At 35.5% G+C, this 13,326-nt stretch overlaps 3 protein-coding genes across 5 annotated transcripts; 2 read left to right on the forward strand and 1 right to left on the reverse strand.

The window, feature by feature from the left end:
* Nucleotides 1-219: 219 nt before the first annotated feature.
* LOC110671670 (uncharacterized) lies at nucleotides 220-3,717 on the reverse strand. 3 transcript variants are annotated; one of them, XM_021834202.2, is made up of 6 exons: nucleotides 3,221-3,717; nucleotides 1,821-2,234; nucleotides 1,381-1,604; nucleotides 1,039-1,185; nucleotides 735-959; nucleotides 220-610 (listed from the first exon to the last, which is right to left on the reverse strand). In XM_021834202.2, exons 1-6 carry the CDS (start codon nucleotides 3,476-3,478, stop codon nucleotides 367-369), a joined length of 1,512 nt encoding a protein of 503 aa, XP_021689894.2. In that variant the 5' UTR covers nucleotides 3,479-3,717; the 3' UTR covers nucleotides 220-366. The 3 variants fall into 3 exon arrangements, with proteins under 3 accessions (XP_021689894.2, XP_021689895.2, XP_021689896.2); XM_021834203.2 differs by having other exon boundaries at nucleotides 1,821-2,257; nucleotides 3,221-3,366; XM_021834204.2 differs by having other exon boundaries at nucleotides 1,821-2,262; nucleotides 3,221-3,340.
* Nucleotides 3,718-3,951: 234 nt separating this feature from the next.
* LOC110671666 (ABC transporter G family member 26) lies at nucleotides 3,952-4,637 on the forward strand (the record flags this gene model as incomplete). The annotated part of the gene is made up of 2 exons (XM_021834199.2): nucleotides 3,952-4,316; nucleotides 4,423-4,637. Coding segments are annotated over 2 exons (501 nt in total), but the record flags the coding sequence as incomplete, so codon positions are not given.
* A 4,966-nt stretch (nucleotides 4,638-9,603) lies between these two features.
* On the forward strand, nucleotides 9,604-13,052 carry LOC110671675 (uncharacterized). The gene is made up of 2 exons (XM_058135877.1): nucleotides 9,604-11,801; nucleotides 12,665-13,052. Exons 1-2 carry the CDS (start codon nucleotides 9,939-9,941, stop codon nucleotides 12,758-12,760), a joined length of 1,959 nt encoding a protein of 652 aa, XP_057991860.1. The 5' UTR covers nucleotides 9,604-9,938; the 3' UTR covers nucleotides 12,761-13,052.
* The last annotated feature ends 274 nt before the right edge of the window (nucleotides 13,053-13,326 follow it).

The following is a 13,326-nucleotide window of genomic DNA, read 5'->3' on the forward strand; positions in this document are numbered from 1 at the left end:
CTATCCAACCGTATCAAACTTCCACTACTTGTTTCCATAATTTCCTATATTTCCGTAATTTCCCATTATTAGGTGTGATGCTTCATTCTAGAGTTTAATCTCCATGATTTCTTTAAGATTAGAAACCGTAACCATCGGCTCTACGAATGCATTGCAGCATCTGTTTAGAAACCTATTAAAGCAGCTCAAGCAAGGGAACACGAAAGGACACTATTGTGCTTAATCTCAAACCATTGCTCTCATTTTGATAAAGTGAATATAATATTTTATCGCGTGTAAATAAAAATTCCCCAGAAACCAAATCAAGTTATGGTATGGAACAACAATTGAATTAGCATATTATAGCCACAGGAATGAGTTGTGGCATCAATTATCTTCAAGTTGTTGCTCAAGGTGCTCGTTTTCTTTTTTGATGGCGTCGAGATCAGCTTGCAGTTTATCTACATTTAAGCTCCGGAAGGCCATGGCTGTTAGTTTCTTTTCATATTCAGCCACTTCTCTTTGTATTCTGTCACTCATGAGGATTTTCTCAGAAATTTGTTCAAAGCACTCATGTATGCTAGTGAGAAGCCTATAAGCTTGGCGTCCTACTGGGTCTTTCTTTGCTTCCCTGTGGAAATATGCTTCTTTTCAGTAAAGCAACAAATAAAGTCATATCCTTCAAAGAAAAAGTATGATGTGTTCCTACTGAAGGTCCAAATTGGAAACAAAAAGGAGAAGCAACCATTTCATACCTGAATATCATTTCATCCAGAACAGCATAGGTTCTATCGAGGCATTCTCGTATAGAGTTGCTTTCTAACTGAATCTCTCTGGTTTCTTTTAAAATCCGCTCTATGTCAGCATCCTGTTTTCGACTGTTTTTCGTGATCTCCTTTATCCGCTCTATATAGGATGTTCTAGTTGGCAGTTTAGGCAGCTTCCCAAGATCCACACAAAGTTTCGAATGTTCCTCCTCCCTAAAGAATAACAAGATATATGTTATAAGAATGTGCAAAATATTCATAGAATGAATTCATCATGGTTTCAACAGCATACCGCCTCCTAAGTTCAGACAAGATGGACTGCTTTTCCGGCTCAACTTCCCTCAACTTTTGTAGCTTCTCTTGAGCCTCTGGTATGTTTGCATAAAGAGACTCCTCTAGGGTTCTCTTTTTCTCCTCCAGAGGCTTTTTGAAAGCATCCCTGGAAAAAATATGTATGCCAGCAAAAATTCATTTGCATTATAATTAATTCATTTGCATTATAATTATTATTGTTATCATCATTTTAACCCAGATACCCATCAATTCCATAAAAAGTATTTCTTTGCCAGGTGATAATAATAATAATAATAATAGGAACCTAAAACTAAAAGTTAACAGAACAGCCATATCCTACCACTTTGACTCCAATTCCACAATATTAAACTTTTTGGAATCTACTTGCTTGTTAAGCAGCTCAAGATAAAATTCAATAGGGTGGTGATCATCAAATGCCATTTCTGCTGCGTCCTTTAACAACTCCAACTCTTGTTCAAGTTTCTGTAATTCTGAATTCCTTGCAGCCACCTCCTTCATGAGAACTTTTTCTTCATCTTGTAATATTTCACTCTCACGTCTCATCTAGTAATCAAATGTAAGCAAAAAGGAGTATCAGCATTATTTTCCCTTCAAATCTTATTTTGGACCTTTATTTCTCTATCAAAATTTATGCTTTTGGTTCAATTTTGATACCATACACTCAGAATGGTCATCAAAAACATATTTCAACTTTTAATTCCCCTTACTTTGCACAGCCATGTAATAGCCCAAAGTTACCACATGTATACAAGTGTATACCTTGGATGACTGGTCCCTAGCAGGATTCGCTTTCTGAAATGCATCTCTTCCTGAGTTCCCTTCTGCAGCCAAAAGGTTTCCAATTCCAACAAAAGCCAATTTGTCCTTGCCAAAATTTGTTGTCCTTAACCCACTGAAGGACGTGTCTTCAACCTTGGAATCAGACAACTCTGATTCTACATTATGAAGACTAAGATCCTTGAATTTTTCCTGGTTATGGTTAAGATCTAACCCTCTGTCATCAGCTTTCTCCATCCAGTCCTCCAAATTATCAGTAGAGCCCTCCTCTTTTATTTTCCTTCTGCTATTTGCATCCTTCAGATCAGGGAATTTAACATCAACAGATGACTCAGAAAGCCTTTCCACTAAGAATCTCACCAACTTAAACAAGTCCTCTTCTGATGGATACAGGAACTGCCGTAAGCAAGACATATAATCTGTTCTAAGAATAATTTTAAAACAATAAGAACAGCAGTAACAAGAATGAGAGAAAAAGGAGGCACATTTATCAAGACAATGAGTAATGACCACTAACAACTATCAAAACACAAAGGAAGATTTGTTGCATTCCTGAATTAGGAAATAAGCAAATTAAGTATCAAATAAGTCTATAGTCCTCATCTATCAAACTCTCAAGGAATCCAACAATAAGTAATGACCCCTTACAAATATCAAGACAAAGGAAGAAGTGTCGCATTCCTGAATTAGGAAATAAGCAAATTAAGTAAGTATATATTCCTCAACCAACAAACTCTCAAGGAATCCAATGGCCTCTTTGACCCAAAAAGCAAAGCAAAAATCTATTTCATTACACTCCTTTAAATTTCAATTCGATGCCCAAAATTTCCCAAGGACAAAGCCCTTAGTTAAAGAGCCTGCTTATTGCAGTTGTCATGTTATCTCAAAACTTCATTAAATTTTATCATGTCTATGTATCTACAACTCTTTTATGCCCAATTTTCCTTTTTTCTCAGCAGTGTTTGCGCAAAAGTAAAACTTCTCAAGAAATAGACTGACCCTTAATAAATAGCAAAGCTATTGTAATTCCTGTTTAACGCTGAATGAACTTATTTCAATGATTCAATCCCACCTCCAATCTAGTTGCATTAATTTCATAAGGGACTCAAAATTAGAAAAGGAAAATTAAAAAAAAAAAAAAAAATCATATCTTATTCTACTGGCACTGACACACAACTGAAATAGGCCATACTGAAAAGTAGAAATCTTTCCCGACTCCCGGGTAACAACCAACTGAAGAAAAATTGCCAAAAAAAAAAAAAAGAATCGACTCTCTTTCCTTTCCTCCATTCTCTCAGCAACCAAACACTAATCCAGCAACAAATTACACAATAAATGCATATGCAGATATTTTGGGAGAGTGCGAATTGCAATATTAGTACCTTATAATAGGTCATGTCTCCAAGGTAACCGAGTCTCTTAATAGCTAAAGCCATATCCGTACAGATCTTGAATTTATCGACCATGGAGTCGGGGAAAGATGAAGGCAACGACGCCGTTTCATCGAGGAGGTTAAGAGACTGAGCACAGATCGAGACCAAAGTTGCCGGCGTCAAGTCTTGGACCGATGCAACGTTGCTTGGGATTGAAACGCCGGCGTTCTGGAGCGACTTCAACAACACATCCTTGTACTCCTCCATAAGGACTCCTCTCTCTCGATGGAAAGGTTCTCTCTTTTTGCGTTGTTTTCTGCGTTTTCGTCCTCCGCTATGTTTCGACCGATCAGTGATTGATTAGCTTAGCTAACACCCATTCAAGACTCCAAAGTCGAAACTCTGTGACTCCGATACGTATTGGAGAGAAATAGTAGCCTGCGACCGCGACATGCTATCGCTTGCTTTCCGTCCTGTTATCGCCTGCCACGTGGCAACAGGAGCTGGATTTTTTTTTTGGGACTTTAGAAATGTTCAGAAATTGAATTCTAATATTACTGTTTAGTATACTATTTTCCTTATATATGTTAAAATTCTTTTATGCTAACATAAATATAAAAATTTCACATTTTTAAGCAAAGGATAGACAACAAAGCCTGAAAAGTTGGAAATCTCGTGCACTTGAGCGCTCTTTTATTTATATTTCAGCGTATACATGTCTATGATCTTTATGGACATAATTAAGCAAATTCAACGTCAATGTCTGTGCTGCTTTTTGTTACGGTGAAGAGGTATACTTTTGCTCTATCTTGCAGTTTGAAGATGTGGTATATAGAATGAGGAATAGCCAAGCTTCCTCTGCCAATCCTGTGAAGGCAGTACTGTCAAAGGTAGCGTCACAGCTGAACTTGGAGCAAGATAATTGCAAGAAAATCTTGAAGGGTATAACAGGAAGCATTGGCCCCGGTGAAATCCTTGATCTAATGGGTCCTTTTGGTAGTGGTAAAACAACCCAGCTAAAGATAATAGGAGGAAGATTAACAGATACAATTAAAGGAAGCATCACTTACAATGATATTCCTTGTAATGCAGCCCTTAAGAGAAGGTTAGTCAACTTCAAAGATTACTTATCTCTCTACCATTAACATTTCATTATTTTTTACATGCATTATTTGTAATATTACTGTACTTTAAGAACAATTTGTGCACAGGATTGGATTGACACGGGATGATGTGCTATTCCCACAACTTACAGTGGATGAAACTTTGGTCTTCGCTGCATTTTTGAGACTTCCTGGAAACATGAGTCAACAACAGAAATATGCCAGGGTAGAGGTCATTGTATAGGAGCTAGGCCGTGAAAGGTATGTACTTGATTGATCATGAACAACGGATAACGTGATACTCTAAATGATGGCTATTTGATGGCTTTATAATAAATTTTCTCTTTAATTAATTCCGTATCTGAAATATGGTTAAATTTTTAGAGAGAATATGTTAATTAAATTGTAATTTAATTTATTTTTATTTGAATTTATTTAAATTATTATATTTTTTTACACATTAAAATAATTAGCTAAGTCAATGTTATAATTTAATCACCTATAATTACTCTTTTATATTTATACTTTTATGATGTGGGATTTATAACCCCTACAAAGTTGTCGCCACACAAGGATTGGAGGATGATTCATTAAGGGAATATTAGGAGGAGAAAGAAAAAGAACCAGCATTGGCCGTGAAATTCTCGTTGATCCTTCATTGCTGCTGCTTGATGAACCAACCTCAGGTCTTGATTCTACTTCAGCAAATAGAATCCTTCAGGTCCTTCAAGGACTAGCTAAGGTACAATAGTGAATCCATTTCATATGTCGTAAAAGTTCCTTGTGATTATACATTCCCAAGTAGCAAGTGAAAATCCTTTTGAAGATTGCACTTGATGGTATATACAGGCAGGATGGACAATAATCATGACGATCCATCAGCCTTCAAGCAGAATATTCCATATGTTTGACAAGCTTCTGCCGATTCTGAAGGCTATCCTGTGTACTTTGGAAATTCTAGGGAGTCTGTGGAATACTATTCTTCTTTGAGATTCATCCCAGATATTGCCATGAATCCTGCAGAATTTTTGCTTGATTTAGCAACCGGACTAGTGAATGACATAAGTATGCCCCAAGATCTATGAGCACTTCCTTGGGCCCCTGATTCTGATAAGGCAGTAATCAAAGCAATAAGCATACCCCAATTTCTCTTTGCTCTCTCTAAACATCCAATATTTCTCCCTCTCTGTTTCACATTTTCTTCTTGTATCATATTAGTGCCTTCAACTTAAATGCAAAACTCAGCTGGAGCCAAAAGAGAAGGAAGAGAGTCATCGGCTTGAAAAGGCACCTGAGTATCTCCTAGCAATTCAATTCAAGAAAGAATGGACATTAGCAATTTGTGATACTGTTGAAGAGAACATTCAGAGAAAGGCATAGAGATTATGTTGATAAGTTTAAGAGTAGTTCAAGCCATTGGAGTTGCAGTCTTATTAAGCCTTCTGGATGGAAATCCAAAACTGGAACTGAGGCTTAACTCAGAGATCAAGTAAACTTCATCTTCCTGATAATCTGAGTTCATTTTATGACAAGCCACAAGTATTTCTGACCTTATCATATCTGAATTTCAGATTGGTCTAATGTTCTACATCTGCATTTTCTGGACATCTTCATTGATTTTTGGAGCAGTATACGTGCCTGTTTGGCATTGTATTTGAAGGTCTAAAACTGTTTTTCTGAATAAAAATACTATTTTAACTGTCAATAAAATATAGTTTAAAAAAAGTAATTTTATTATTTTAATATTTTTATAATTAAAATTTATTAAATTTAATTTTAAATTATTTTTTAATACTCTCTAATTAGTGATCTAAAAAAATAATTTTTTAATAACAATCCTAACAGTAATGCAAAACATATCCTATATTTTTTCATTGGAAAAGATCTGTTTGGTGAAAGAAAGGAAAGCAGACGTGTACAGATCAAGTGTACCGTGTGTGCATCACTCTGTGTGACATGATGGCTCATGTGTTGTATCCTACTTTTTTCACGGTCATATTGTACTTCATGGCAGGGTTTAAGAGGCAGTCCCTTGCTTCTTCTTGACATTTTTTAATATTTACCATATTATTGATAGTAAATACAAGTCAAGTAAGTTGAAAAAAAAAAAATTAATGGTTTCTTTTATGTATTCGAGAGAACTAAAGGAATATCTTATTGTGACAAGAGGGAGCAGGTGAGCTATTTGGAGCAGCAAGTTTGAGTAACAAAAGAGCTGGAATGTGTGCTTCTTTGACTTTAATGCTGTTTCTTCTCATTGGAGGTTACTATGTCCAGGTATTCTGTCCGGAACTCTCCTAATCAGTAATGGATTCTTTCTTGTTTATATTTCAACTCTTCTTCATTGCCATGTGGCTCTACTTGAGCAGAAAATGTTCCAAGGATTTCAGAAACAACATGATAACTCGGGAAAAGGTAGGTATATGAGGTGTTGATATGTGTTTCTTGAGATTTGGGTCAATGGAAATGAACAAATGAACTTGGACTTAGAATGTCTATTTTGCTATACTTGGATTCGGATTCGTTTTCTTTAGGGAGAATGTCTGTTTTGCTACACTTGGATTTGGAGTCATTTTCTTTAGGGAGAATTCTTATTGGAATATACTAATAGCTAGGTAAAAAACTAATCTCTCTATTGGAGGAGGATAATCCATATTTATATAACTAGAAAGTCAATGTTCTCTTGACACTAAGTCCCGCAAGTAGCTTTTCTAAATCAATGATATTCGTCTCAAGGTTGAATCAAGTGTTCTTCACGGTGTTGACATAGTCCTAACATATTTGAGTTGATGGTGACTAATTGGTCATTCAAGTCAACATATTTACCTATCCGATCTGCTTGTGAGAGATAAGTGTATGTGCTCGACTTGTTGGTATAAACAATTTCCCTTTTAATTAGTCGGAGTGTCAAAGACTTAGACACTAAATTTTACTCTATTTCTGATTATATTTTTCTGAGTTTAATATTGGTCTTTATAGATTTGTCGACTTAGAGTGCATGTAAGGCTTGTATAATTCTAAAGTTCATGTAGGTCGGCATGATCCAACCCCTTTTCGCAACTTACAACCAAAATACGACCATCTTTGAGGGTAGTTAGGATAACCAACCTCTTTAGTAGAAGTACGGGTGTCTTTACATCCTCCCTTTCTCCTACCGGGGACTCTTTTGACTTCTCACATAAAGTATATATACACGTGTCTTTACATTGGAGTTCGCCTCCGTTTGAAACGGTGAACTTGAAAGGTGGCTTGCAAGAAGTCTGGGTACCACTAGCCATGGCTCTAGGATTCCGGATAATTGCCTACTTTTGCCTTCGCAGGAGGATTAATGGCATGCTATCTCCGAGTAAATGATATATACACAAACCTTCTGCAATAAAAGTGAGTAACATGGAAATGGAGAAGTCATTTTCAGGATACGAAATCAATAAAGCAAAACAATGCTTGCAGGTTTAATAGGCCTCTCCACGAACCAAAAAAAAAAAAAAACAATATTCATGAACTAGCTAGAGAAATAATAGAAGCAGAGACATGTTGCTGAAACAAGAAATGGAGATTGGAGAATTTAATTAGTGATAAATTCTCATGTGTAAGATTAAGATTCTTTCTAATTTTTTTGGTCAAATATAACAAAAAAAAAAAATCCTATGAATCTCCACATCTAAGGACTAACGCCTTGTTCAGTTGGGATAAGTTTCTTGAAAGTATTAGAGTACAACTTATTTAGTTAGCCACATCAATCAATTGCTCGGAAAATCAAGAATTCTACCTCAACTGTATAGGAATTTACTTATTGAGCTCAATCTAGTTAAGTAGAGTTTGTTAGAAAAACATTATTCACTTCCCTGTTTGATCTTACTTTTCTGTTCTTATTCTGAGTTCTTTATTGTTCCTATGATATTTTATTATTTGTCTTGGCAGTCTTTCTTGCGTACAAACAGGACTTGTTTTAGCAAAAATCTTTAAACATTTTAAAAGGTGGATTTTTCTTTTATTATTTATTTTATTTTTTGAGATTTCTTTGAAGGAAAGGATTATATAATTATTAGTTTTTTTAATTATATATATATATATGAATTTTCTCTTTTTCGTGTACATTAATGGATGCATGTTTCCATAGACTTCCCATCTTATATGCTTTTTTAGTTTAAAATGAAAATGTATATAAACTCCTTTAAATTAATTATTTTTATTATAATAAAGTATTATTATAAATAAGTTTTAATAAAATAATAAATATTCACATTCTACACACATATATGCAAAAAAAAAAAGTTTAACAAGATAATAAATATTCACATTTTATATATTTAATTTCATATACATATTTTAAAGTAGAGATATTTATTTTATTTTTATTACCACTTCTTATTAATATTTTTTTACTTCTCAAACTTTTAACATATCAATTAAATACATTAAAATTATATATTTAAAAAAAAAATAACTTCAGCATCTTAGAAAATAGACTATTTTGAATTAAATAATACCTAAAATTAATAATATTTTAAGCTGGAAGTAAAAAAAAAAATATATCATATAAATCTTATCAATATCTATATAAAATAGAAAATATATTTATTGAGATTTAAATTTAAAATTTTAGAAATGATTTCAGAAGAAAAATATTTTTTTTTTCAAAAAATAGAAAATATCTTAAATGAAAGGGAAAGAATTTATTAGCCTGGTGGCCTGCCATGGAAAAAGATTGCGGAACTAAAATAATGAAGGGAACGTTGGCATGATCCATAATGACTAAAGAAGGGACAACGTGCGCAACTGTTACATCCAGGCTCCTGCATGGTCGTCTTTAACTTTTTTATGATACAATCCACTACCCTTCCCTTTTTCAATAAACCCTACCATGTCCCTGACCTCCATTGCCTCTGATTCAATTGAGCTACTTTGGAATCAACTGCCTAATATGCTCAGAATTGACAGTATATCTATATTAAATATATCCCAAGTTTTGGATTTAATGGGGTGGTGGTTTACTTCAAATGTATATAATAAAAATGATTTGGCAGAATACATATGAGCTCATAATAATTAAATCTACCCGTGGGAAGCTAGCATCACTGCCATTTCTATTGGCTTTATGTAAATTGAAATTTTCAGTCTGACTTATTAAGTGACAGAAAGCATATTATTTATTTATTAAATATAAATTTAAATTTTATTAAAAAAAATATAAAAAAAAATAATATCATTGACCAAATGGGGATTACAATTGCAAGTAAAGGGTGATGTCATTTTGGTCATTTTATATTTGCAGGAACTTTCCTTTCTTTGTCCCTGTACAAAATTGAATGCTGCTTCTTTCACGTATCGAAACCTAAATATGGTCAAAATAGTCACAATTGATCTGCAGTTCCCTTCTCTACCATTAACTGCAGAATAAAATCCATAGAGCTAATCTGCAATCACTTTTCTGAGCTTTATCTGGATGCATCTGTCGTTCTTCCATCGGCTACACTTCTTCCATCTCCCCTGTTTCCCCTTCTCTGTCTCTGTCTTTGTTTTCTTCTCTCTGTGTTTCACATGCAGAGAGGGGAATAAATATTCAATCTCTTTGTTTCTGAACAGCCCCTGCCAGTCCGAGATTTCTCTCTCTGTGTATAGGAATGGAGTTAGTTCCTTACACAGACCCGAATTCAAAGCCAGAATCCTCTACCGTTCCATGGCAGGACATGTTCAGATCCGCTTCATTTCGCAAGCCTTCCACAACCAATCCGGCAAAACCGCCTCCGAATACATCCAACACGCCACCGCGCGAGTCAAATAACAATAACCCAGATCACAATACTACCTTCTCAGGTGATCCTCAGGTGCGCCTTGCTCTTTACATAGCCATGGCCCATGCCGGCCTTGCCTTTACTATATTTGTTCTTTATTTTGTGTGCAAGCTTTTGCAAGAGTATTTGAGGCCTATTCAATGGGCTGTATTGTGTTCTATTCCTTTGAGAGGGATACAAGAGACCCTTGTTGATTTTTGGAGTGAGCCTTTGAAGCTAGGCCTTACTGAGACTGTTCTTGCAGTTCCTGTTGCCATTTTTAAGGCTTTTGTAGGTACTATTGGTGATATTAAGGAGGGTTTTTTAAGGGTTTTTCTTAAGAGGCCAAAAAGAGGGGGTCCTAGAAGAACTAGAAGAAGTGGATTTTCAAAGTTAGTTAGGTGGTTAGTGTCATTTGGGGTGTTTGTGATAGCCTACGAGAGAATTGGTGGTATGGGGTCATTATTGATTCTTGTTTTAGGGTTCATGTGTAGTACCAAAACTGCGGGTTCTACATTTTCTGCTGTATCTTCTTTTAAGAGCAACAGCTTCAAGCGTACTGCAATCAGTGCATTTTTCACGAGAGGGATTTTAAAGAGATTGAAAACCATTGTGGCAATTGGATTAATTGTTGGTATGATTGTAGGGTTTTTGGCTGGATTGATCTTTTTCTCTTATAAGATTGGTGTTGAAGGGAAAGATGCAGTCATTTCATTGAAATTGCATGTGGAAGAGAATAATTATGCAGAGAGATTTGGCATTAAGAAGTGGATGGATGAGAATGATGTTCCTGGAAAGGTAGATAAGTACACCACCACCGTCTATGAAACAGTGTCTGAGCAAATAGATAGTTTGGCAATGCAATACAATTTGACGGAGCTTGTCACGGTGATCAAGCATTTTGTTATTAGTACCCCAGCTGATTCTTCTCAGGAATCAGCTACGATGATGAACCCATCACGTTACGCTGAGAAGCTTGTGAGTTTAAGAACCAAAGTTCGTAATCGCGAATGGGGAGAAATTTATACAGAATTAGATGCAATTTTTAGGGAATTGATAATCACCCGGGAGGATCTTGTCGAGAAGGCAAAAGGGTTTGCTGTTCGAGGGATGGATGTGTCACAGCGTGTGTTTGCTAGCAGTGCATCTGTTTTAGGTGGTGGTGCTAAGCTCATGTTCTCTGTGGGAAATTCCATCATCTCTGGGGCAGCTGAGCTTTTCAATTTTGTATCTCAGTCAATGGTGTTCTTCTGGGTTTTGTATTATCTAATTACATCAGAGTCTGGTGGGGTAACTGAACAAGTAATATCCATGGTTCCAATTCCAAAAGCAGCAAGGACTAGGTGTGTTGATGTTCTCAACAATGCTATTTCTGGAGTTCTTTTGGCTACTGCTGAGATTGCATTGTTCCAGGGATGTCTTACATGGCTTTTGTTTAGACTGTATGACATTCACTTCGTGTACGTGTCAACTGTGCTGGCATTCATCAGCCCTCTGCTTCCAATCTTTCCACCTTGGTTTGCAACAATTCCAGCTACTGTGCAACTGGTGCTAGAAAGTAGATACATACTGGCAATTAGCTTGTCTATTATTCACATTGTGCTTATGGATTATGGTACATCTGAAATTCAGGAGGATATACCTGGTTACAGTGAATATCTTACTGGGCTCAGCATTATTGGTGGAATGACGTTGTTCCCATCTCCAGTGGAGGTAGCTTCTCATGTCTATGTTCTAATGTTCATTTATATCTGCTCCTCCGTAATTCTTTGTTTTGAGATGCTTTTTATACTGATTTCTTCATCCTAAAACAAAGCGGCGTATGTGATAAAATGGACATCACGTAGTTGACTGACTCATAAAGCTACAGTATGTCTAATATATTTGCTGATGCTTAACTCATGTTGGTTATTAGCTATTTAAAAATTGAAATGGTTTCACATTTCTACTAAAAGTCAATAATTTGGTTTGGAATTTGCATTTGTTTGACGATTTCCTATGGATGAAAAATTGATCCTGATAAATGATATTGCTTTCTACTCAAGAAGCTGTGATATTTAAAATGGGGAATCTGTTATCCACTGACATCAATAATCACAAATTCATAATTTGATATAACTTAGAGAAAACTCCACCAGGTTGATTTAGTGGTAGGGTGTCCTTTAGTTTGGGTCTGAATTCCTCTGCCAACTCCATTAATAACTACATCTGGCATTTCTATTCTAGAAAGTACCTGATACACATAGCATAAAAGGAGAACTAACTTGGCGGAACTGCATGTTTGAATTGGTAATCAACTACAATGATCTCAGCCTGTTTGAGCTTGAGCAGCAGTCAAAGACATTTTAAGAACACCTCTTTATTTGTTAATTTTTATTCGGGAACAGATTTTTAATGGCTTTTTTTCCCCTGTTTTAATGGTGAAATTTGATAGCATTTCTTAAATATCATGGTATCTGATCCTTATTGAGAAAATGGTACATGCAATCATCATGCATTTACTTTGACACCATATTTAACTTAATGTCATATTATATTTACTATTATCTAAATTCTTTGAACATATTGTTTGACAGGGAGCAATAATGGGGCCATTGATAACTACTGTTGTGATTGGTCTTAAGGATTTATATGCTGAATTTGTTCTGGAAGACGCAAAGAAAAATGATTAGCAGAACGATAAGTCTGAAACACTGCCAGTTCCAACTTCGAATTCTTTTGTTTGCTACCTGTGAACTGATGTATATTAGTTTGAGCCACTTTAAGCAGAAGCACATAACTCGGCCAATATTTTTCTTCTCTTCTCACGCAGTTTGCTCATTCAATTGTAGTTTGGGTTTCTTTGTAGCATAGATGCCTACTTTGTATTTTTCTTGTTGTTTGTATCTTCTTGGTTGTTGGCAGCAGCATGAAAAGTTGAATTGTACATTTTCAGTGTATTTATCGCCATAAGGATTTGTGGAATGCCGTCTTGAAGGTGTGATGTATTTATGAGGATCTACATTGTTGGAAGTTGATAATCGCATGGCCAGAAAAGCAGTATCTCAACTCTCTGAATGAAGCAGTAGTGCAGTTCATTGATTCGTGCTTTGGTTCGCTTGGTTGCACTATTACTGGGGAATGAGAAAAATGCATGGACTGTTAGAATTTTGGACCTAGAGTACACTCCATGGATTTCAATTGGATTTCATTCGTAAATTGCTGTCCACGACTCTATGGGTGTCAAGTCAAGAATGTC

This window comes from Hevea brasiliensis, chromosome 15 (genome assembly GCF_030052815.1).
Source record: "Hevea brasiliensis isolate MT/VB/25A 57/8 chromosome 15, ASM3005281v1, whole genome shotgun sequence".
Lineage (NCBI taxonomy): Eukaryota > Viridiplantae > Streptophyta > Magnoliopsida > Malpighiales > Euphorbiaceae > Hevea > Hevea brasiliensis.

What these genes read in the sequence shown, in the direction of transcription:
- LOC110671670 (XM_021834202.2), bottom strand. Translation starts at nt 3,478, where the DNA reads ATGGAGGAGTACAAGGATGTGTTGTTGAAGTCGCTCCAGAACGCCGGC. An exon ending in TTGTCTGAACTTAGGAGGCG is followed by an intron (nt 960 to 1,038) that starts GTATGCTGTTGA and finishes GTTATTCTTTAG; the next exon opens with GGAGGAGGAACATTCGAAAC. An exon ending in CTGGATGAAATGATATTCAG is followed by an intron (nt 611 to 734) that starts GTATGAAATGGT and finishes ATATTTCCACAG; the next exon opens with GGAAGCAAAGAAAGACCCAG.
- LOC110671675 (XM_058135877.1), top strand. Translation starts at nt 9,939, where the DNA reads ATGGAGTTAGTTCCTTACACAGACCCGAATTCAAAGCCAGAATCCTCT. An exon ending in TGTTCCCATCTCCAGTGGAG is followed by an intron (nt 11,802 to 12,664) that starts GTAGCTTCTCAT and finishes ATTGTTTGACAG; the next exon opens with GGAGCAATAATGGGGCCATT.